Source organism: Myotis myotis, unplaced genomic scaffold (assembly GCF_014108235.1).
Source record: "Myotis myotis isolate mMyoMyo1 unplaced genomic scaffold, mMyoMyo1.p scaffold_m19_p_8, whole genome shotgun sequence".
Lineage (NCBI taxonomy): Eukaryota > Metazoa > Chordata > Mammalia > Chiroptera > Vespertilionidae > Myotis > Myotis myotis.
In genome coordinates, this window is record NW_023416390.1 from 48,472,950 (window position 1) to 48,499,196 (window position 26,247).

At 39.1% G+C, this 26,247-nt stretch overlaps 1 protein-coding gene across 3 annotated transcripts in view; it reads right to left on the bottom strand.

Moving 5' to 3' along the window:
• The window catches only part of CERS6 (ceramide synthase 6), a 262,156-nt gene that overhangs the window by 74,791 nt on the left and 161,118 nt on the right, over window positions 1-26,247 (bottom strand). For all 3 annotated transcript variants that reach the window (XM_036319309.1, XM_036319307.1, XM_036319308.1), the window contains exon 5: window positions 1,149-1,199. In XM_036319309.1, coding sequence (XP_036175202.1) covers window positions 1,149-1,199 — 51 coding nt within the window. The remainder of the gene's footprint in view (window positions 1-1,148; window positions 1,200-26,247) is intronic.

The following is a 26,247-nucleotide window of genomic DNA, read 5'->3' on the forward strand; positions in this document are numbered from 1 at the left end:
CAATATTCCAAGTATTTAAGATAGTAAAACAGCAGTTGGGCCTGGGAATTACAATTGTGTTCAACAGCGACTGGGTTTCAATGTTGCTTTAGTCTCTATGAAATGGTCCTGGAATACTCAGCTCTCTCGAACCATGTTATGCTTATTTACATTATTTTCTAATCTGAATAAACTACATGAAAGAGATGGAAATGCACTTCAACATGTCCCTACCCTTGAATTTGCCCAAGGAGTATCCAACACCAGTTCCCACCCCGTTTAGACACTGTGGGTGATAGAGAAGACACAGGGCACACCTCCTCCCCATTAACCTATGTTCACCAAAAAGACAGCCCTAACAAATCCCAAACTCAAATATCCAAGTTGCTTCTCATAATGTATGTCTCCTTATTGTATCACCAAAATATCTGGTTGCATTTGTTTCATATCCCAATTGATCTAGAAACTTTTCAGTAAGAAATTTCTAGAAAAGTCCCAACTTTGATATTCAAATAGTAACTGATCTAGGGACTAGCAGACACGCTAATATTTCTGAATTCATGGACAAAGGCAAAGGTACATCAGTGGGCAGGAATCTGAAATACTCCCTTTCTGGGATACGATTCTAATCTCATCTCATTTTCCATTATCTTTTTTTCTTTCGTGTGTGTGTGTGTGTGTGTAATGGTACACGCCCATTTTTTCTGTGCTCAAGGAAATGGTGCTTGATTCACATACTTAGAGGCTACTCCCTAAGTCACACCGTGAACTGGAGTCAGCAGGCCTGCTACAGCTCCACACGAGCTTTCCCGCCTCGGTACTGAGACAGGCCTGGGCTGTTGTCAGCCTTTCCTCAGTAATTAAAAGCAGATCAACTGTTAGAAACAGGAATCATGCACCTGCTGACCTGACTGTATCTCGCTCTCCAGCAAATGCACCTTTCCACACCTACTCCTTCTGCTAACGCAATTAAGCTCTGATTCTGAGCTTCACTCAGAACACAAACTACTTCCCTCACTAGGCTACATGCAGCCTCAAGCCACAGGTGTGGGGGCAGGGGACCAAAAAGCCAGGCAGCTGCCCAACCTAACGGACCTGCCTTAATCAGAAAACTCACCGAAGGAAGATACTGTATGTGTATAAAAACCCAGACAGCAATGGCTCCTTACCTGATAGGGGTAGTTGTACCAGCAGTGCCTTGTATTCCACAGCCAGGGTGCCTAAAAAATGACAAAGAAACATATTTTACATATTTTGGAAAAGAAGCAGGATGAGATACTTATGACAGGTTCTTCCGCCAATCTGCAATATTTGGGTATTTCAATAATCTACCTCTGTGAGAACTGAAGGACTTAAGAATAAGATATTAAAGCAATTAGTATCCCATCACATATTCTCTCTGGGTAATCTATACTTAACTGGTAGTATTTCAGGCTACTTCTGGGATAGAGTCCTAGCTGGTGTCTTAATATTTTGCTGGTCACAAAGAGACATTCCTGCTATGTAATGAGCCTCAGGGCCCTTCAGAGGTCTCACCTAAACCAGATGCAAATCATCGACCTCATTGTTATCAATGAACAATGTACCCTAAAATTCCTTCAATTCAATGTTTACAAAGCAACATTATTAATCAATTGTTCCATGCCTTAAACAAGGTTCAGTAACAGGCAGGCATACTTCTTGTTTCAGTAGGACACCTCAGACTAATTCCAGGCCTAAGGGAATTAGCTCTCAGGGCACACTCCACCCCCTGACTCATGGTCAAAGTCTTTTAAAGACAAAACAATCATTCTTGACTTGACAGCATTACTTGGTTTACAGCAAGCATGTCAAACTCTCGGGGGCATGCAGCCCACAACTTTGCGACCCAGCCAACATAACGGTATGTAAGAAACGTTTTAATAAAAATTTCGTAACTTAATTTTTACAATAATTATGTTATACATAATTATGAATAATGAACTACAATGTTCGCTAGTGGCTGATTACTATAATCATGCTGTATTCATTTCCCTTATGCACCTCATGCACAGGCGCACCATTTCTCTCCACTAATACTAGCAGCGCATATTTTAGCAGCCGATTGCCGCATCATTAGTCTTGTACTGACTGGTTTGGTGTGTGCAACAGGAAATATTTCACTTTTGGAGAACAAGAAAAATAGGTTTATTTGCATTACACTTATTAATTTGTGCAGTTATTCAGTGTTTGGTAAGTTTATGTTCAAAAAAATATTAATTTTTATTAAAATGTTCTATTATTTTATGTTAATGATTACTCATTTATTTCAGCCCTTTGTATTCAGCATGTCTCTATTGAAATAAACCTATGTTTCTATGAAAATTGACGCTTTTGCTTTTTTGTGGCCCACATTAACTTAAACCTTGTTTATTTGGCCCGTTTTAGCCTTTGAGTTTGACATGCTTGGTTTACAATATTGTATAATCAGGACATCTAATTGTACACACAGACTCAACACATTTGTAATGAACAGGGAGGAGTTAGTGAAGATTTAAACAGACTGCTGAATAATCCAATAATACCAACACAAACTTTCTCATATTTTTGTAGTAAGTTTGTAATTCTTTTGCACCTCTGATCTATAGCTATAGCACTTTGTGGTTCACATTCATATACATTTTGATATACATCTACATACATTTGTCCATTATTAAGGAACATAGTCACTAATCCAATCCATATGTGTTTATGCATCTCAAAATGTCACTGAAAGATTAGTGTCAGATGTATTTGTACTGACCTAACTTCCTTATTTTGTCCCAGATCCTGTAAGATCAGGGTTGCTGCCCTCTGTAGTGTGATAATGTAGCTGTCTCCCTGAAAGCAACACATATCCTTTCACCCTGTACCAGTGAGGATGAGGATGTGAATGAGAAAGGGGCTAATAAATCTGACAATTTCAGTGACTGAAATTAACCTCACAAAGTGATCTAATCCTAAATTCCCAACTGGGGAGGTCCAGATGGGCAGTCACACCCTAGGCCTATAAAAGGTTTACCTTTGCCTTAAGCAGCACTGCCCATTGTTCTTGGGCATCTAGGTTAACACTCCTTTGAAATGCCAGAGTAATCCTCTTTCTCAGACCCTTCAGAGGTGTAACCACCCTCAAGAGAGCACATAATCTTGTTAACTCTCCTGTAATCCAGTCATACAGATTTCCTCTCCTCACATATGAGGGCTGCAGTGAGAAGGTGGCATGTCAGGAGGAGAGCTTCCACCAGAAACTAAACTCTGCAGGATCTCCATCTGGAATTTCTAACTTCCAGAACCATCAGAAGTAAAGTTCTGTTCTTTCAGCCACCCAGTCTGTGGTATTTTGTTATGGCATTCTGAGCTGGCTCATCTGGCATCATGAGACAAGGCTTAATAAATGGTGCTTAATAGCTATTAAACTACACATCAACTAATTTCAATATAAGAAGACTTATAAAGCATCTGAGCAAGACTAAGACCATAACACAGTAGATTCAAAATGACTTCTAACATTCTCCACCAAAACCACAATGTATAATGGGATTTTTCATTATCTCATGCACATCTGCTCCCAAACACATCACTTGAGACACAACCTGGCAACAAGCATATTGATCAGTAATGGTGTCCTGTGGAAGTCTTCTGTGGCTCTTCTTACCCTGAGCAAACCCATCCCCACCACCAGGATGGAGGTCAGACACGCTGCTGGTGGTCACCCTGCCACCTTCCTTCGCATTTTGACCATATGCATAAGAGTTGAGTGCTATTTACTCCATGATTTTTTAAAGAAGAAAACTAAAGAAGCTTTTTTAAGTGTCAGTAAATCTGCTCCTTTATCTAGTTTCTTCTTTTTATCAGCAGTTCTGTAGAGGTTTCATAGTGAACAAAAAATAGATCAGATCTGAACATTTTACTTTACCATCTAGAGTTAGATAGGTTTGGGCTTACTTTTTTAAAGTTTCATTTGACATACTTCTGAAAAGTAACAGTTTTAAAAATCTGGCTTTCAGTTTCTATGCCATCTATCATAAAGAAGGATTGTCACCAAATTCAAGGCAGTGTTGTCCAAGCATAGGATGTGAGACACTAAGAGTGAACCCTAATATAAACTATGAACTTTGGGTGATAATGATGTATCAATGCAGGTACATCAACTTTTTCCTTTGGATTACATCAAGGATTTATTGTAAGAAATAAACATGAGAAAAATGCTTCCAGTCGGCAATGGGTTTATATTAGAAAGGTTAGCACTAAGCTACCCTACGTCAAATGGGTAAGTTCCATATAATATTTTTCCTTTTAAATGTAGTCCAAGGGGAAAAAAGTACTTCCCTTCTGTGAGTACTTATTATGCTTCCTCTTATCAAGTGAGAATTATGTTACCCTACTATCTTTTTACCTTGGTTTTGGAAGCTGAAATCTAATTCTATAGCTCAGTCATAGCAACTGTGATTGTTTTTAAAATCTTTGCTTATTTTTGCTTTTATGTGTAACTTTTATGTTAATATCTATATTAATAATGTTATTACATAAACATTGCAAATTCCTTTTAGAAACATTCAACTGTACATTTAAGTGAATTAATATAAATTAAATCCATTCAAAATATTTAATGCACATTGTAAAAGAACTCAGAATGCAAAGAAATATTTCATGCGTTGTGAGTTTAAAAATTGATAAATTGAAAAGAATGAAGCCTGAAGATGCTGCTGGTCAGTGGTGAACTGGCTAGAGTGCTCCCAGGATGCAAGAGTATCCTTTCCTCCTTTTCTGAGTCAGTAGAAATGTGACTATAAATCTACAATGCAGACCAGTGACTCCTTCCTGGAGGCCCCTGGCATCTCCCTGAGCTTTGAAAGCTCACCTGATGTGAAAATATAATTTGGACATGACCCTGAGGCATTATATAAAGATAGCAGCCTTTCCAATTGATCGGGCTTTTAAAAAGATGCTGGTCCTCTAGACCTGGTCAAGCATGTGCCTTCAGCATATTCAGCAATCAATTTAGAAAGTAATTTGCTGAGCTGCCAAGCATACATAAATAGGAGTTCCTTGGAGATGAGCCCTGAGGGCACAGGGTCTCTGTGGGTTTAATCATAGAAACAAAGAGAAGAGAAATGTGAGTCGCATTTCCATGCCTTCTAAGTCCTGCCAGCCAGTGATTCCCAATTTTTTCTGCCTCTGCTTAGCTGAGAGATTACACACACACACACACACACACACACACACACGCCCTCTAACTAACTGTGACTGTGATTATCAAGAGTCTGAGTAACAGGAAGCTTAAAAAACCCAACTCTCCCACTGATTCAGATGTGGACTCTCCTCCACATCCAGGGAGAATCACTGCAAAGCAGAATGGACTGATCAATCAATTTCATGTTTAGAACAGAAATTAGGGAGAAAGGAAACAGATGAAGGAAAGAGATGAGAAAAAAATGAGGTGAAAGGCCTAGAAGGAGGGGAAAGTGGTGAGAATGTCAACACAGGGAGAAAGAGAGAGAGAGAGAGAGCGAGAGAGAGAGAGAGCGCAAGAAATTTGGGAATGAAGCCAATGAGAGAGTCTATTAAGAAGCACAGAATTAGTCAAAAGATTATTTAAAGAAATTATAATATATTACAAAAGTTACTATTTCTAATATGCAAAGAGCCCACAAAAATTTATTAAAATATCAAAACACCCAATGAGAAAAATGGGGGAGAAGAATAATAAACAGGAAACACAATAGAGAAAAATATATGTGACCAAAAACATATGCAAAAATATCACAGATTTTTTTTTTACCCATGTCTGGAAAATATTTAAAGAATTTAGCACACAGAAGTCAGCAGTGTATAGAATCTACAAATTTAAATAACACTCTACAAATTTAATAACCTTTCTAGGAAGTAGTTTGGTCTTTAAATTCTGCATATCCTTTGACCCAACACTGATTGTAAAAAAACTAATTAGACCTATATATAAAGGCATTTGTGCATGGATTTACACTATTACTTTTTCTAGTAATACAAATTCAAACCTAGCTTCAATAATGGGAGGTTAGCATGTGCTTACATGGGATTCTATGAGAGCAGATCCTGAGATGAGGGTATGGATTCAGGTTGTTTATTTGAGAGGTGATCCCAGGAAACAGAACAGAGAAATGGAGAAAGTAAGGTAGATGAGGGAGATAATCCATTATGGTTTTCAGGACCAAGCTGATTACTGTTACAGGCATCTCAGTTCCACTTATAACTTTCCCAACACAGGACTGGGAATTGGGGTGGGGAGGCTGGGCATTTATCCTATAACCCTCCCCCATCCCCCACTGATTGAGGTTCAGTATTAATGAATGGCTCCATATTTCTAGGTTGTACCTTCCTGTGTTTAGGTGACCTTTGTGGCTTTGGGAAAAGCAGGAACAGAGATATAGCACAGCTTATATCTGAGGTGGAATACTGTCAGAGGTGCATGGAACTGTCCACCATATCAGATGGGCTAAAGAGATGCAACAGGCATATTCACATTTTAGGTTACAATTAGATTCCATGCAGAATAAACAGTGTACATTATTTAAAGTGGGCATATATTTAGACACACGCACCAAGTGTGTGCATGAAGAATGCCTGGCAATATTTACCAAAAGTTACTTAGTGATTATGTATAAGTAATGATTATCTCGGGTGATTTTTACTTTTTTTTCCTTAAATGTTTGTATGTCATTATTAGATTACACAAGTAATTATAACTATATTTTTTTTCTGCAATGAACAGGTCTTATTAAAATCATAAAAAGCCAAAGTTTATGTACTTTTAATAGAACTCATTTAAAAAACACACACATTTCCTTTCTGTTCACAAACAAGACTAATAGCATTAATAATATATTGCTACACTCAAATTATTCAAGAATTCTAATTAACTTTAAACTAAAAGCTAGTATATGAAATAGCTGCCTTCAGAGTATTTACATGTTGACAGTGACATTTGAAGTATAAACAAATCATTAACAATTTAATTCTAAATTCTCAATTAAGAGAAAGTGGTGTGAGACAATAAGATGAGCAGATAATCTAGAATAAACCTTGTATTCATTATGCGGTGAGCAACCATTTTGCCGCCCATCCACTTACTCTTATTTTGAAGGTCCCCTCTTCCTTACCACTTTTAAATCAACTAGGCCCTAATATCTTTGTGCTAATATTATTGCATCCTCCTCACCCACTCACTCTTTTGAGTATTTATTGAGTGGCTACCATGAATTAGGAATCCTGCTAAGCATGAAGATGCAGTAAGACAAGTTCTCCATTTTCGGAGAATTTGCTATCTCCTGGGTAATCCAAACAATTATATGATATAGCAAGGTATCGACAGGATGCAGAGAGGTCGTACACAAAAAGACACCCAGCCCAGTTGTGGAGGGTGAGGTGGGAGGGGAAGGCTTCGCCAGGAGGTGTCATCGTAGCTGAAGTCAGAAGGACACGCAAGCAGAAGGTGGGGAGGAACTGCCAGATAGAAGAACAAGGCTTCCCTATCTTTCAGAAGTCGTGTCTTATTTCCAGCACATCACTTTTCCTATTCATCATTTCCTTGCATTACTCTCTAGGATTAAAAAAAAGAGAGCCTCTTCCTCTTTCCCATCTGAGAAGGTAAAATGCTTCTGCCTCACTGTCCTTGCTCCTGGAGGACGGCTTGGTCCCTGGTGACCATGCAAGATTAAGTCCCCTCTTCCCAGGAAACATCCCCTGCTCTCTCTAGGCCAAGCGCCTTGCTGTGCGTGTCCACTGATTCCCACCTGTGTGCCTTAACTCATGGGTCTCCTTGTCTACGTGCCACCTGTCATCTCCACCCCTCTGCCTCGACACCTCCTGATCAATCTTCCAGGCACTAGTCTGTTGGCCTCCTGCTTCCTGAAATTGCTTTGTGCAGCCTTTTGTAGGTCTTCCTCTCCAATGAACTCCAGCTTCTTTGAAAAGAGTGCATGTAGTCCATAAATTAGTTCTCAATGTTCAAGATTAGTTCTCAATGTTCAAAAAGTGCCTATTATGTGTCACAGTGGTTTTACATTTTTTGGTATTAATTATTTTAACCAAATATCAATGTTTAAGGAGAGTTCTAAGCACACAAAAGGAAACAGAATACAGGCTATGGCTTGTGAATAAGAGCAATATGGATCAGCGGAAAGAGGCAAGTGATGAAGAAGTAAACATGTGGTAATTGGGCTCCGTCTTGCTGTCAGGCAAGCTAGACAGTTCTTGTCAGTTCTTGTCACCTGTCAGTTCTTGCTTTGCTGTGTGACGTGCTCACTGTAAACTTCACAAATGCTATAAGGAGAACAGACCATGGTGGCAGAGAATTCAAGCTTCTCTCAACCATGTAGTAGCTGTGTAAGTCATTAGTCCCTGCACAATATTTTCAAATCAAATAGCTGCTTTTCATGAATAGGACACAGTTTTGTCAAGCAGAAAGAAAGAGAGCCAAACTGGGACTGGAGCCAGATGAGAGAGAAGAAAGGGAGAATTCCATCAAAGGTCCCCAAACTTGCAGAGCTGGATACATAGAGAGGGTCTTCGTTTTTAATCCTATGAAAACAGGAGCTACTCCAAGGAGCTGGGCTGCGTACTGTTGCTCCAGTGAACAGCCAACCAAAAGGTCTATCGGAAGAGTTTTCTGTGTTCTTCACAAGGACTCATGTGGCTGCTGGAGCCACGCAGCCTCCCAGAAGGCACGAGCCCCACCAGGAATGGAGGGCTGGTAATAAAAGGGCCATTGCCACGTATGGAATGGTCTTCTCATTCCTATCGTTAACGTTTACTCAGGACAGAAAGAAGTGATACGAAAATAGAGAAAACATGAAAAAACAAAACAAAGAACTTAGAATAAAATGTGAGTAAACATTTGGCTTTTTTTTTTTTTAATCAGAAAGGCTTGTTATTCTGAATCGAGTATTTGTAGACATTTTCTTAAAAATGAACAAGTGAGATTGTTACTTCAAGAAAATATTTGTTGCTGATGATACAATTCAAGCTTTCAAGCAAATAGTATTCTAGAAAATACATACATGCTTAACAGTCTCCCATAATGTTTTCTGTGAAAACATTAAAAAATATGTTTTTGATATTTATAATGACATGTGTCAACATTTGAAAGACCTGTGTAACTCAGTGAACAAATAATTCCCAAATGACCAATTCCTGACATTAAATAATCATGCCTGGGCAAAGGGGAATGATAGATCAATGCATGCGAATATAACCAAGAACAAAAAGTTCACTAACATTAAAGAAATTGCTTCTTGTCAAGTTTTGGTGTAGTATTAACGAAGAATACCTATAGGATTCTAAAAAACACTAATAGAATATTTCTGCCATTTCCAACTCCATGTCTTTGTGACTTTCTTCATATACTTCAACCCCCACTCCTCCTTTCCCCCTCAAAACACCCCACATCACAATAGATTGGATGTAGAAGCAGGAATGAGAATCTAGCTCTCCTCCACTAAAACCAGATGTTAGAAAGGATTGCCAAAAAAACATTGCAAAAATCTCTACCTTTTGTTTTATTAAATATGTTTTTCTTAAAATGTTATTTATGTTACCATGTAATGATTTATTCTTGCTATTTGTAAATAAATAAATAAATGTTTTTAAAATTTATCAGTTTTAATTTCTAATACAATTATTACTGATAGACATGACTAATAAAAACAAAAGGTCTTTAAAATTCTATATAACTGTTACAAGTATAAAGGGTTCCTGAAACCAATGAGTTTGAGAACCACTCCACCGAGGATAGCAAATCCACAAAGTGAAATGAACCAAGTCTCCAAAGACCACGTGGAGCAGAGCTGCCCTACTGGCCTAGGCTACTCATATTTGGGCTATTCCATGAAGCAGAAATAAACTTTCTTTAAGCCACTGTGCTTCTGGGTCTCTGTGCTACATAACTCCAGGTTAGTGCTCATCCTGACCAATTCAAGGCTCCTATGGCAACAGATACACACAATGGGAAGAGCCTACGTTCTCAGGAAACGAGTTCCTTTAAATCTATTTACTGAATAAACAATATTCAGCACGTGCAAGGACACATCAACTATAGCTGCTACTCAATTTGATACATTCCCTCCTCTACCTTTTCCAGACTTTACCACACACCAAAATTAGTCCCAAGAATCCAAAACCATAGAATTGCATCAGGTCGAAGGTGGGAAGACTCTTTTTGCCAAGGTGGTGACACCCAATGTTTAATCAGATCATCCCCAATGATGGGAAGAGAATAAGGGTTGCCCTTTGAGACCATATAGCCTAAGAGACCTTCAGGATTTTTATAAGTTATCATTTCTTTAAATGAACTGACCTCAAACAAGGTTCTATCTACTTAAAAATCATTTTTTCTGAGAACACTTTAAAGGAATTACATAAGAAAATGGTGAAAAGCCATAGCTCACTCTCGTTTAAAAATCTTGGGAACTTTAGGTTTGATTTTTCTTATGTATGAAGCTTGACTTGCTTTTTAATATTATCTTGCCACCATATCTGTGTGTTATATCCAAAAACCTACAACAATATTATATGAATCATGAGTCCAAATATATTATGAATAAACAGTTTCATGTTTTCCAAGCTCCTAAATCTTTTATCTAGATGTGGCCATATAGGGCCATGGAAGATGCATTATTTCTATGAGTGAATATGTTCGAAGAAAAAAATTGTATTGTGCTATTTTTTATCTGAGAAAGTTGCAGGAAAATATAAAAATCAGAGACTTGTAAAGCAGCCGAATACCTGCAATGTTCAACTATATAAATAGAGAACACCACTTTTATGAAAGGCAGGAGAATCTAGAAGTAGAGAAACCAAAGTTCCGTAAATTCCCAATTCCTACAATTACTGAAAGAACACAAGATGGAGAAGAAGGAATCAGAATGGACACAAGAGCCTGCTGTCAGGCCTCAGTCTGCCACTAACCAGTGGGGTGACAGTGGGCAAGTCAGTTCATCCATCTGGTTGCTCATGTGTGAAATTAGGAGTTGGACTGAATAATTCCTATGATCACTTCAAGTCCTTCATTTCACCAACCTCTTTGCCTCCTTTTTTTTCTCCTTAAAGACAAGATCCTAGTTAAACCATGCTCTGATCAATTTGCAGATTCTGACACCCACAAATGGAAATCCAACAGCAGAGAGAGACCCCCTTTTTCCTCTTTTTGAAAGGATTTTAGCTTTCCACTGCAATTTAGATTTTTTGAATCACTGACATAATTAAGTCACTCTTATTCAATCCAATTACAGCATTATTAGTAATCAGTACAATAAAAAGCTAATTTTGCCCAATTTTATGATGTTTGAGTAAAAGTCACAAAGTGAGTAATTGCTTTCCAATGGGTCTTCTATCTGTGAGGTTCAAGTTTTATATTGTGCTTAGTATTAAATATTAAAATTTTCTAAATTAAACACTGATGAAAATTTGATGATATTTTACTTTAGGAAAATAATTACCCCTTTTCCATTACAGCCACTTTCATATATTAAAATTCAGAAGGGAACTCACAATTCAGTTTACCATTACTCAATACTAATAGCACAAATGATGAAACTGTACCCTTTAAGTGAGTGGTATATCTTTATATATTATTTATCTTCTAATTAGGATAGAGAAATTATCCTTTGAGTTATTTACAAAGAAGGAACTGATCTTTATGCAGTTAAGTTTTGATCAGCAGTTTCTGATTTTAATGAAGCCTGCCTTCATGCCTTCCCAGCTTCTGATCTCCCAAAAATGTGTAATCATTTTTTGGGGGAGGGGCTATAAGATGTAATTAGGTTAGATGAATGCAACCGAATTACATCAAAGGGCTGCACCAGCAATACAGAAGTAGTTTGCTGCATATAAGATAAAGCCTTCCTCTCCATGAAGAAAGAGCTCTTAAAATCAATGAGACAGAAAGATGGGGTGATTAATGAAATTGGCATGATATTGAAAACATAATCTAAAATTATCTATTTACCAGAAAGCAAAAACAAGACAGCCAAGTACAGCCAACCTTTCTATGCAAGTAGAACCAGGTTCCCTTTTTCTCCTGTTGTATTTTTTAAATGCTTCTTTGCTTTGTTTATCTCAACACCTAATGAATGTCTGAGTTCACTGATGTCCACACTATTAACCCATCAATGTTTATTCTCTTGTAGTTTGCTCTCATGGGCTTATGCTTATTACTTGCCAAATACCTAACTCTTCAGGTACATACACTGTCAATTACAGAACTTGCTGTGCAAACAAGTGAAAAACAAGGTTATTTATTGGCAGTGTTGAAAAGGCCATGACATTGAACCAACCTGAAGCCATCAGTCTCCAGACTAAGTTATACAAATGACTTCATAACTTCAGTTTACTCAGAAGATATGCACAAGGTAATCTTTAAATGAAAAGAGCCACAGAAAATGACATTTTACTTGCTCCAATACAAACAATGTTAGCATTTGAGCTGTTATCATTGGGAAGTATTATCTAGAAAATTCACATGGAGTTAAGGTGTAATTATCCTTTAAGCTAAATGACAGTCATATTTTTGTTCTTCAATTCGAGTTTCTAAGATACTTTAATTGAAGAGGCTTTGCCATTATAAATATATTTTAAACTCTATAGGGATGGCTCAGTTTGGAGTGCTTCAAAATGATCAGTCACCAATTCTATAAATACATGTTTTACAAAATAAACTAAGTAAGAATCCATCAATTTACCTTCTGATGCTAGAACATACATATGGATAGAATTGCCCCGTTTTCATATACCATTAGTTTTAAATTGAAATAACATACATTCTTACCTAACAGTATTGTAACAGAACTGTATTATAATGTAGTTACTGTTCCACTGAACAAAATTTAACCCAGGATTAAATTTATAACATCAAACTATTTTAAAATGGGACTGACTGTGATTATGTCCCTGGGAAAACTAAGAGGATATCCAAAGAGAAGAAAATTTACATTTAGTTCAAACAGGAAGTAATCAAAAACTGTCAAAATGTAGGGAAAACTGGCATTTGTAGTAAGCTCCAATAGTAACAAGACAGAACTAGAAGGTCAGCTGAACCAAGGATTTCCTTAGTTTAAAATTATACTTACTTAAATGGTACCACTTAAACAAGTGGCACAAAAATAAACTGAATGCTGGAACAATTAAGTTCCTAATATACACTTATGAAACATGCAATAAAATTCATTTATCCAGCACCTGCTGTGTGGCAAGCCATGTTCTAGGGATTGAGGAGTGAACAAAACAAACAGAAAATCACTGTGCCCACAGACTTATTTTCTAGTGGAGGAGACTGCCAATAAACAAGAAAAAGAAGCAAAAATAAACAGTATGTTACATGAGATGAAGGTTAAGGAGAGAAAATCCAGTAGGAAAAGGAATATGAAATGTCAGAAGCTGTAATGGGGAGACGACATTAATAAAGGTTGCCATGGAAGATGTCAGTCAAGTGATGATTTTTGAGCAAAAACCTGAAGGAAATCACCTGTCACTAGAAGTTTTACTTGTCTGACTTGACTACATTAGTTTCTACCTTTATTTATATGTAAACTAGAGGCCCGATGCATGAGATTCGTGCAAGAGTAGGCCTTCCTTTCCCTGGCTGCTGGCACTGGCTTCCCTCTGGCACCCGGGACCCGAGCTTCCCTCCGACCCTGGCTTCATCCGGAAGGATGGAAGGATGTCCGGAAGGAAGTCCGGTCTAAATAGCATATTACGCTTTTATTATTATAGATAAAGTAAACCAGCTACACAGAAGAGAAGACAGGAATAAGGGTAGAAGAGATAGACATTGTGATTTTAATTGGCAATAGCTTCACCTCTGCTTTCAAGAGGTAAAACACCTGTGTTTTGAACACCTGTGCATTCAAAATACCAGTTTATGTGTCATTTGTGAGTAATAAGTTGCATCCTTAGGTGTGGTCCATGCTAATTCCACTTATGACTTTCTTGGAAAGAGAACTGAGATGAGGGGTATTAAGACCTAGGAGAGGAGAGCTGGCAAGTGGAGAATGAAAAGGGAAAAACCAGTGTAGATAAATTTGCTGGTTTTAATGCATGGACCTGCTTCCACATTTAAACTGACATGCTGTCAAGTGAAAAAAATCGTGTGACTTTTTGTTTCAACTCTCTGCTCTAAAAAACCGCCATGATGATCACTGCACCAGGTTTTATGAAACTGAAGCTAAATAGAGGCAAGAATTTTAAAAGTATTAACATCATAGAAATGGAAGTCATTGAGTTTATTCCCTAGATTACCCTAATCACAACATCTATAATAATAAAAGGGTAATATGCTAATTAGACCGGACAGCTGAACGACCTTCTGGACATCCTTCCAGACAACCTTCTGGAGGAAGCCGGGGCTCTGAGGGCTGAGTGCCTTGCACGAATTTCGTGCATCGGGCCTCTAGTCTATATAATAAAAGCCTAAGCGATCATTATGGCAGAACGACTAATCTCTCTGATGCACACTGACCACCAGGGGACAGATGCTCAATGCAGGAGCTGCCCCCTGGTGGTCAGTGTTCTTCCACAAGGGGAGCGCTGCTCAGCCAGAAGCTGGCGAGTGGCAGGAGCCTCTCCCGCCTCTGTGGCAGCACTAAGGAGCAGCAAGCAGGCGGGTGATAAGGAGCGAGGGGTCCTGGACTGCGAGAGGGATGTCCGACTGCCAGCAGGTGGACATCCCCCAAGGGGTCCCAGACTGCGAGAGGACGCAGGCTGGGCTGAGGGGACCCCAGGGACCCCCCCCCTGTGCCCTATTTTGTGCACCGGGCCTCTAGTATTGTAATAACAGAAGACAACAAAATGAGCAACACAGAAATAAATTCATTGGAGACATCATACTCATTGTATAATCAGGACTCTGAAGCTGTGTTTTGTTTTGTTTTTTTTATCACAATATACTTCAAAATCAAATATATTGATGGATTCTTTTTTTTTTATTAATTAAATCTTTATTGTTCAGATTATTACATTTGTTCCTCTTTTTTCCCCCCATAACTCCCCTCCACCCAGTTCCCACCCCACCCTCCTCCCTCACTCCCCACCCACTGTCCTCATCCATAGGTGCACGATTTTTGTCCAGTCTCTTCCTGCATCCTCCTCACCCCTTTCCCCCCCAAGAATAGTCAGTACACTCCCTTTCTATGCCCCTGATTCTATTATAATCACCAGTTCATTCTGTTCATCAGATTATTCACTTGACTTTCAGATTCACTTGTTGATAGATGCGTATTTGTTGTTCATAATTTGTATCTTTACCTCCTCCTCCTCCTCCTTCTCCTTCTCCTTCTCCTCCTCCTCCTCCTCCTCCTCCTCCTTCTCCTTCTCCTTCTTCTTCAAGGATACCTTTCAGCATTATGATGTGTCTTGGTGTGGTCCTCTTTGGATTCCTTTTGTTTGGGGTTCTCTGTGCTTCCTGGACTTGGAAGTCTATTTCTTTCACCAGGTAGGGGAGGTTTTCTGTCATTATTTCTTCAAATAGGTTTTCAATATCTTGCTCTCTCTCTTCTTCTGGCACCCCTATAATTCAGATGTTGGTACGCTTGAAGCTGTCCCACAGGCTCCTTACACTATCTTCGTATTTTTGGATTCTTTTTTCATTTTGCTTTTCCGGTTGGGTGTTTTTTGCTTCTTCGTATTTCAAATTGTTGACTTGATTCTTGTGATCCTCTAGTCTGCTGTTGGGAGTCTGTATAATATTCTTTATTTCAGTCAGTGTATGCTTAATTTCTAGTTGGTCCTTTATCACAACCTTGAGGGTCTCATTAGATTTCTTGTAGGCCTCATTAAGTTTATCGGCAGTTTGTAGAAAATTCTTGAAAACTCTTAGAAGTGTGGTTTTGAACTCTATATCCAGTAGTTTGCTTTCCTCCATTTCTGTCATTTGTGTCCTTTTTCTTTGTCTCTGCATTTTTTATGCTTCCCTGTGTTGATAAAGTGGTTTAAGTGTCCTCTAGGGCCCAGTGGTTCAGCCTCCCCAATTACCTGAGGAGGACACTCTTGGTGCACCCTCTTGTGGTCTTTGTGCACAGTCTTGTTGTAGTTAAGCCTTGATTGCTGTAGGTATCACTGGGAGGAATTGACCTCCAGGCCAATTGGCTGTGAGAATCAGCTGTGTCTGCAGTAGGAGAACTTCTGTGCTGGAGACACCCCTCCGGGGCAAGTCTTGCTTCAATGGGGCTTTGGTGCTCCTGAAGCTGTGTTTTTACTTTGAAGACACCTGATGATGAATACTTAATTCTTCAATATGCTTGACCAGGATAAAAAATATGCTACAGAAAGTATTTTAATAAAAAGTACTTTCCAGCCACATAGCAACAGTATCTGAGACTTGAGAGAGACACCAATAGTACCAGTAATAATAGGCTTTTCTGCCCTTTCCGAAGAGAGTTTTATATATCCTGAACAGAGTTACTTGTCCTCCTCCCCCAGTTGCCAGTACCAACATTGTTGCCCCTTTCTTCCTTAGTGATAGAACCCCAGCTTTAAGTGGAGTACATTTTCTCCTGAAATAACAGAGAAGACATTGTTCAGCCTTCTTACAGCGAGGTGGGGCTCTGTGTCTCACTTCTGGCTTATGAAGTAAAAATGCTGTGGGGTGTCCATAAAGGCTACATAATGAGAGATGACTCAGCTGCTGAGCAGCTATCTTTCTGTCCACTATTCCTTCTTTGGGGGCATTGTTTCATTGATGTGATGGCTGGAGCTCCAGCAGCCATTTTGTTCCAGCAAATAATCTTGAAGATGGAAGCTATGCATGGTGATGGAAGCTGTAAAAGACAGAATGTCCCTGTATCCTTAATGACACAATGGAGCCATCAAATCAGATTCCAACTGCCTCCTTCCAGACTTATTTTATATGAGAAATAAACTTTATTCTTACTTAAGCCATTTATTATTATTATTATTATTATTATTATTATTATTATTGCTATATGCTCCAAACCTAGTCCTAATTAATATAATAGAGCGGAACATCAAAGGACATATGAAGTCAGGGAGAGATTTCAAATGTATATAGTAACAATCTTATGAATTTCTAATACACTGACTTTGCTTCTAATATCCTTAAAAAGCATGTTGCATATGCACAACTCCAAGCTTATTACAAAGATTTAATAAAATTTCAGCTTCATGTGCTAAAGCAATAATGCATAATAATTTGCCTTATCTCTTGAAGTAAAAAATAATTAGTGCAATTTAATGGCATTAACTCAGATAAAATATTAGAACTGAAAATGGAGATAAACTAGAGTCCCATGTCATAGAAAGAATCATTGGCATATGCTGTCTTGTTGATCATGGGGTGGGGGATAAAGAGGAAGTGATCTTCCCGAGATCTCTGGCTTGGTTAGTAACTGTAGATGGTGATGTTCATCAATAAGGTGGGGGGACTCCGAGGAGGAGTAGAGGGGGAGGGAAGATAATGAGTTTGGCTTTAACCCTGAATAACGTTTGAGATGCCTATGGAATACAAATGCAAAGTCCTGGAGAAAGTTAGAAAACAGTTTGGGAATCCAGACTCACTTGTTCTTCTGCATTAAAAACACACACCAAAACACTCAATGACTCCACACTGATTACCCAATACAGTCCGGGCTCCTTATGATTTCAAGGCAATTTTCAAACCTGATTTCAACCTAACTTTGGAACTGCCTTCTAACATCTCTGTGTCTTTGCCCACAAGGCCCAACCAAACACAACATAAACCTCATGCTCAAGTCACACATAACTGTTTACAGTTCCCCCCAAACAAGCTCATAGAAGCCCATGCATATTTTTTCATAACACGTATCCACTGCAAATATAACAATGCCTCCCACACTAGACAGAACTATTTGAGGGCTCTCTCTCTTATCTTGGCTCTAGCGCATCAAAGCAGATAAGTCCTCCAATACTTATGTAATTAACAGAGGCTCGCACACCAAGCTGCTGTGTTTTTGCTTCTTCTGTTTTCCTTATCTGGAGCCCAGGGAGAAATCAATGATGACTCGGAGTTGTCAGGGCTGGGTGAATAATAGCGTGGTGACTTTTATCTGCAGAAACAGGGTCAGAAAAGGATAGAAAAAGATTGCCAAATAGCTGGCACAAGTAGGATAATTTTAGACAAAGAAAAGAGGGAACAAATACACTCTCAAGTCTCTGATGCTTTTATTTCATGCAGCAAAATCCATCAGGAATGTTTAATCGATAGCTCACGTTTGGTAAAGAAAGGCAGGAGAAAAGCCTTGGATACTCAAGAGGCAGGGCTGGGCTGGATAAAGACGAGCACAATAGGAATCATCTCCAAACCACTGAACACAGCGGCCGCCTCACAAAACAGCCCGTCAGCAGAACAGAGATGGGCTGCACCACCTGTTCACCCTCAGCTGTGCCTCAGACCTGGACAAAGTGCAGTTAGATAAAGTCTGGGGGTTATCTGCTTGCAGGACAGCCTGGATGGTACATTTGTTAAACATCCTAATCCAGAAATATATTGCTTACCTTCTCCGATTTGTAATAAAAGGAAATAATGTCATGCCGTGGCATAGAAAACAGAGGTGCCGCACCCTGTTCTATGTGAACATTTTTGCCAGCTTTCTGTAACACATATTCTTATTTTTGCTGAAAATTAACAAAAAGAATTGAATGTGTGTAAGATGCCTTTCAATTAATGTGATATGGTATAATATTATGAAGTACTAACAGCATAAGAACTGAGTTGAGCCCTTGTGGAATAATTTATTCATATTTTATGTATGTGTTTCAGATCTCTTATATATAGCATCTTCTCTTTTCCACAGAAGAGTCTGAAGGAGGAAACGTACAGCATCACTCATTCCTCCTTCAAACTGCTTCTCAGTATTGGTTCTTAATGCAAGCTCATTATAAAGACACAAAATGAATATTATATGACCCTGCAATCACTCTCCTTGGTATTTACTCAAATAAATTAAAAACTTAAGTTCTCACAAGAACCAGTACACAAATGTCTAGAACAGCTTTATTTATAATTGTCAATATAGGGAAGAAACCAAGATTGCAATAGGTGAATGGATAAATAAACTGTGGTACATCCATATAATGGGAATACTGCACAGTGATTTTTTTAAAGTGAGCTATCAAGCCACAAAAAGATATAGGAGGAACCTCAAATTCATGTTGCTAAGTGAAAGAAACCATTTTGAGAAGACTACATACTGTATGTTTCCAACTATATGGCATTCTGGCAAAAACAAAACTATGGAGACAGTAAAAAAATCAGTAGTTGCCAGGAGTTAAGGGGTGAGAGATGAATACGAAGATCACAGAGGCCTTTTGGGGTAGTAAAAATAATATCTGTACAATATTATAATGGATCCATGTCACTATACATTTGTCAAACCCATAGAATATACAACACCAAGAATGAACGATAATGTAAACTATGGATCAACAAAAGTACCACACTAATGCAAAATGTTAGGAACAGGGAAGTTTGAGGGAAGGGGAGAAACGAGGGCATAAGGGGACTCTGTACTTTCTGCTCAATTTTCTCCAAACCTAAAACAGTGCTCAAAAAATAGAGTCTATTAATTTTTTTTTTTAAAAAGAGAACATTACCTTAAAACCTTCAAGTCATTTAATAACTAATTCAGAACAGCACTTTGTCAACAGTTAGAAGAAACAAGCAGCTTGAAAAATAATCTAGCATGACACATAATTCAGAATATAACAAGTGACACAATCTCTCTATTTCATTTTAGTGAGACTGTTGAGCAGCCACTGTATTGCTAGGATCACTGCTGTAGATACACAGCATACAGCAGGGCACACACAGAGATACCTGCCTCCCAGAGCTTATACTCTTCTCTGCAGAGACAGACAATAGACGAGAGCTCTCACACAGGTGTCACTCAAGGCACACTGCTGATCCCAACAGGAGGACATGTACCTTGCATTTCAAACAGAAAGTGATACTCCACCACCTCAGCAGGACGAAAAAGATTCCTTCCCACCCAGTAACAGCTCAGCCAATGGGAGACTGCCATAGCTCAGCCAATGAAAAGCCATTATACTTCCAACTTTCAGTCGCCTCCAATGGGCTCTTCCTTTACAAAAGCCCGTCACAAGCCCATAAAAGAGCATTCCCCTCTTTTTTTCCCTTGGGGCTTGCACATGGTTCACCATTAGACAGCATGTCCTGAATTCTTCTTTTTTGTTGTTAATCCTCACCTGGGGATATTTTTCCATTGATTTTTAGAGAGAGTGGGAGGGAGAGGGAGAGACAAAGAAAGAGAAACATCAGTGTGAGAGAGACACATGGATTGGTTGACACTGCATGCACCCGGACTGGGTCCCGGGATCAAGCCTGCAAGTGAGGTACCTGATCTTGACTGGAATCAAACCAGGGACCCTTTAGTCTGCAAGCCGACGCTCTATCCACTGAGCCAAACTGGCTAGGGCCTGAATTGTTATTCTTTGTTGTTCCCAAATAAACCCATTTTGCTGCAGAAATATCTGGCTGTCTATCCGCTTATGGTCAATAGTGTCAACATGTTTGGCAGGAGACTCTAAAGACTTTATAACATATTCCCTGCCCTGTGGGAGCCTGGGCTGGAGGACCCCAGCTCACAGAGTTTGGCCTTCTTTCCAGGGTTTCTGCTAGTGCAGCTGCTCCCTTCAGACACTTCAGGCCTTGTCGTCAGCCTTTCACCAGTGCTGCTCCTCCTTACAGCACACCCCCTCCTCTCCCACCGGTGCATTTGTTATTTAATGGTACTAGCCAAATGAAATAATTGTGTGAAATCCAGCCATCATCCAATCTATACTAATAAAAGGGTAATATGCTAATTAGACCAGATAGACCAGACGTCCTTCTGGACAAAGCTACGGTGGTGGGGGCTGAGGCAGAGGCAGTTAGGGGCGATCAGGCAGGCAGGCAGGCAGGTGAGCAGTTAGGAGCCAGCGGTCCCGGATTGCGAGAGGGATGTCTGAGGGGTCCCGGATTGGAGAGGGTGCAGGCCGGGCTGAGGGCCTCCCTTCCTGTGCATGAATTTCATGCACTGGGCCTCTAGTATAATATAAAAGGTAACAAAGTATATGAAATGTATTTGCTCCAAAATGATTTTCTAAAGCTAAGAAAAATAATATTCTAATTAGCAAAAATAAGAATAAAAGCCAGGTTTACAGGAACATGAGGAATTGAGTGCAGTAATTTTTAAAAATAGAGAGTATAGAATGGTACAGCAGGGCTCAAGGGTATCAGCTGAAAATAATTATTACTTGGAACTCAGTTATTGTAATAATCTGTCCTGATGCTTTGCCAGCTGTTATTACAAAACAGAATATGTAGTCTTAGTTAAAAGAAATAATGCTATACCTGAAAGCCAATCAATTTACATAATTTTTTTGGTAAAAGTAGTCTAAAAAACTATCCTTTGATCCTTAGCAATCTAATACAAAAAAAAAAATAGTCAGAAAAAAGGAGCCCAAATGCACACATGGCCCAGTGGGAAGCAAGCCTGCAGCATTAATACTTCTGTATCTTGTTACTTGGTGTACTTGGCTCTCCACAGGGATTCTGGTTTTCAAAGGTGCTGGTGATTCTTAGCTAAATACCCTGATAACTTTACCCTTAGCTAAATACCCTGAAAACACCAAAAAAGACAAAATCTAATTCTAAATCTGAGGAGTGAAAATGTCAGGATTAAATTTGCTCTATGGAAACAATAGCCCTCTGAACTCCTAATGAATAACTGGAGGAAATATAAGCAAGAGATAAGAAATGTAAAGTGCCTTCCCAAGCCTTCAATGAGGAAAAAGGCTTTGTCTGAGATGAAAAATGTGGACCACTGTGCTCCTTTCCCCTCATTGCCTCTAACTTGTAAATTACAGCCTGTCTGCAAATGGTACATTTGGTACTTGGGCAATTACTTATAATTAATTGACATCGTAATTCTCCAGATGATACTCTAGTAGGTAATCGTTCACGTTTAATTGAAATGATTTCTTTATCCTCATTTCATTTAAATATATAGTTAAGAACATCAATGAGTTAAGAACATCAAGTCTAAATAAGAATTTTTCTAGTGTATTCATTGTTATGACACAACTATACTTGGATTTAATTTGGTTTCTCCCTTTTCCCTTCTTTTCTTGAGTCACACCTGCATCCTACCAGGACACAGGTACCCAAGAACTGCTGATGCTAAGAAGCAACCCAGATAGTCCTGGCTGCAGATGACCCTCAGCCCCCAACTCCCACTCGAGATAGGAGCCTTTACAGATTTATTGTCTGCACTTACAATGCAACCTTCTTTGTTCTGTTACATGAAAATCAGGAGACGTTTCTAATGATCATGCCTCTATGTTTAAATGCCAAATTTCAAGGGATCCAAAGCATATACCTTAGGAGAGGTGGTCAATTTTGCAATTGCTCTATATTTTCACTCCATAGTGCAACAAACTTACCTATTTTAAAAAGAGAAAGAGATAAATTTTTCTTTCAAAAGGATTCAGAATCAAGCTAAAGCAGAAAGAAAATAATAGAAAAAGACAATTGGACAGTGACAGACAGTAAAATCTTTAGAGAAAATGGATAGCCAAAGATTAATGACAGCATTGCCATTGTTTTTTTCTCACAGAGAAGATATGCTATTTAAAGACATCCAATTCCCAGGCATATCTGAAAAGTCAGAGGCAATACAGTGGGCAAAATATATTATGGATAATTTTTTTCTTACCATATGTTTGTTTTATATTTCTTTCTTTTTTTTTTTGGTTGATCCTCACCCAAGGATATGTTTTTCATTGATTTTTAGAGAGGGGGAGGAAGGGAGAAAGGAAAGGAGAGAGGGAGGAGGAGAGGGGGAGAGAAAGAGAGAGAGAGAGAGAGAGAGAGAGAGAGAGAGAGAGAGAGAGAGAGAGAGAGATATGAATGGGTCACATCGAATGGCTGTCTCCCACATTCACCCTGACCCAGACCAGGGATTGAACCTGCAACCCAGGTACATGCCCTTGACCAGGAATTAAACCTGCGTGCGACCTTTCCGTGTACTGACTGATGCTCTAACCTCTGAGCACACAGGCCAGGGCTGTTTTATATTTCGTACTGAGGTTGGAACACAGTCTAAAAGCATTTAGACAAATGTTTTTAGATTGTGTTTCAATCCCACACCTCAGGAAAACAAGCTCCATGTGATAAGGCATTACTAGTTATAGGAGAAAGCATTACCAGGGAACTCATAAAAAGAAATTCTTAGAACATTGGGGAAAACACTTATGATAACTGCCCAGGCATGGTGTGGTAATATAGAGTTAGAAGGTTCTCTCAAATCTCCTTTATTTGGGGGAAACGAGGAGAAGGGTTAAGCTAGTTCTAGATTCTCTTTCTGAAGATGCCATAAAAGCAGAAACTATGACTTGATTGTAGCATCCTCAGACCCAAACCAGTGGCCCGCACATGGAGGCTGCTCAGTGGATGTGGTGAATGTTTTGCTGAGTGAATTTCCCAGCCAGCCATGTAAACATGTGCAGATTTTTCATTTATATTTCACAGACATGTAAGGACTTGTGCCCTTGCTGTTTTATTAGTAACGGAAAGCATATGTTCACCCAAGCAGACCACTTTCCCATCTTAATATTCTCCTCTATTAAATAGGGAAAAGCCTGTTTTCTTGACTTTGTGTCATAATGTAATATTCAGGTTCCTTTGTGGCTCTTTTATAGAACGTCCTCTACAAAGAGAATGGCATTCACTTCTTCATCTAGATGTTCTCTCGTTTGGGTGACTGCCTTAATTGTATATTAAATGCTCACTCTGTGCTGGTCATTGTGCCATTCATCAGCGACATTATAATCACCAAGCCACACTCTAGGCTTGCAAAGAGTTCACAGTTCATGTGATTAAAAAAAATAAAATAAAATGGTAAGATAGTATTACAGTTAAGATAAGGGACCGTGAGAAGTGTTAATATTGCATACTTGGAGAGATGGGAAATGGTGAGTAGGGGGTTAGTATTAACCTCTCTTGTTTACACATCTTATGATCATTTCTCTAGTTAGAATGAAAATCTCAAAAAAATGTGAGCAAGGTAACCTAGCATAATTTTATTATTTTAAATAATGCAGATACATGCTGTTTATGCATAAAATATCGTCCACATATTCAAGAAGCAATTTAAAACCCAGGGTGGGAATTGATGTGAGGGAGAGGGAAGGAGATTTTTCATTTTTATGGTCTTCTATACCATTTGAACTTTTTTTTATGTGCATGTATAATATGAATGTAAAAAATGACTTTGTCAACATGAAAGGAAATAAAAGGCAAAGCAAAGGTAGTGACAAATTGGTACCAGGTTGACAAAACCATAATGACAAAGCAAAGGTGGGCTGCAAATCTGACTGCTAGCGTTCTAGTGATCAGCTCAAAGGGGGAAGTTGACAACAGCCAGGAAATAAAAGCAGACTAATTTGCTCAGGGAGCTTACCAACTCTCTTTATGAAGAACTGAGAGAAATTTCTCCTAGGCGTCCTCACAAAGAAGACATTGTGCCACACAGAATTTTCTCATATTATCCTCATAACATGCACAATGACAGGCTTCATGTGCCTGCTTCTCACAATGACTCCCAGCAGAAGCTGAGGGCAACACACCAAACGTAACACACAAAAGCATTTCTGAAGAGGGCCAGTTCCCTCCAAAGGCGCAGGACTCCCTCCCATCTTAACAGCATGGCTCCACCATAAAGTTTGTTGTTACTGTAAGAACTTGGTCGAATTACTTGACTTTTCCGTGCCACAGTTTCCTTACCTGCTCCATAGGCGTTTGTGAGAAATAAGTGAATACGTGCACACATTTTAGCACAGCGCCAGGCAAAAAGGCAAACACACAATCCATGCAGCTATTTACACATTCACTTTTACATTTCCTCTCACCTAAGCTTTCACCAGGGCACTGAGCATGGCCAAACTGGGGACTGCGGTCCTTGCCAGTAGTGCAGACTCCAATGCCCCAGCAAAGAGTTCCCTCTTCTGAAGAAAGACAGGATCCTAGCACGGAGCAGGGGCCAGAGAGGATCACCTTCCACCCGACATAAGGGAGTAATCGGAAACAATGCCAGGTTGTTTCTTAGAAAATATGATGAGTATATTCCATCACACCAAGATGAAGGTAATAATAGAGGTCTCAGTTCTCCTACACGGAGCAGCTCAAATCTACTTCCCTGAAATCCATTCTAGGACCCTAAAAGAGATATCTTGTGGCACAGCTATTTATATTTTGTTTATATAAGTATTCATATTAAAAGTAAACTATGGATCAAGCTATGTTATTTTATTCTTAAAATACGATTCTTAAGTACACCTAATTATCATCTAATTTCACAGATAATGAAACTGAGGCACAGAGAAGTTAATAACCTGTAACATGTCACACATCTAGTAAATGATAGAACCAAGACTCCAACCCAGGGAGACAGGCTCGTAACTGCGGCATAGTTTTATAGCCCTTATTACACCCATCAGCTCGAAGTTACCAATCAGCCACTGCAAAATGATAAAGGCTTACTGTAGAAAAGCTTTGCTTTCTTGCAAGACTTAGGCTCTAAATAGTAACATTAATGACAGGTAAAGGAAAGCTTGTTCCATATCTTTGGGTTGCAGGGCTGGTAGTGATGGGCGTCAGGGGAGGGCTTATATTCAGTTACTAATTGCATCATGTCAAGATGCAGAGGCATCAGCAAATGGCCCCTAGAAATGTCTAATTGCCCTAAAAGGAGACCACGTCTACCAGCTCTGCCTCTTACTAGTATGACATGCTACGCAGGTCTATGTAAGAGCACACAACATGGTCTGTGTTTCTGTTCGTGCAGCCTGGCCCACAGCGGATCCCTGTACTCACCCTCCCACACTGTTCCTGCTGGATTTCTTTAAGAGGGATTTAAAAATCTAACAGGGGTCTGTCTGGGAGCACACAGGGTCAAAGTCCAGTGGCACTTTGTGTAGCTTGGTCTGAGTAATCCGCATTTGTAATTTGCCAGGCAAGCAGGTGCTGTAACATCTGGATGTAATAAACAATATGCAAAAAGGCAAAAATATATATATATATATAATTTGAAGGGAATAGCAATGATTTACAATGACCTTACAAATACATAACAAGCCAGATGAGCTGATCTGCCCTATCAGACTTCAAGTAAATTTCCAGGGGGCAGAGATGGTATTATTATTTTTTTTATCTCTATATACCTAATACCAGCAGTGTTTGGCACAGAGCAAGTCTTCAATAGCTGT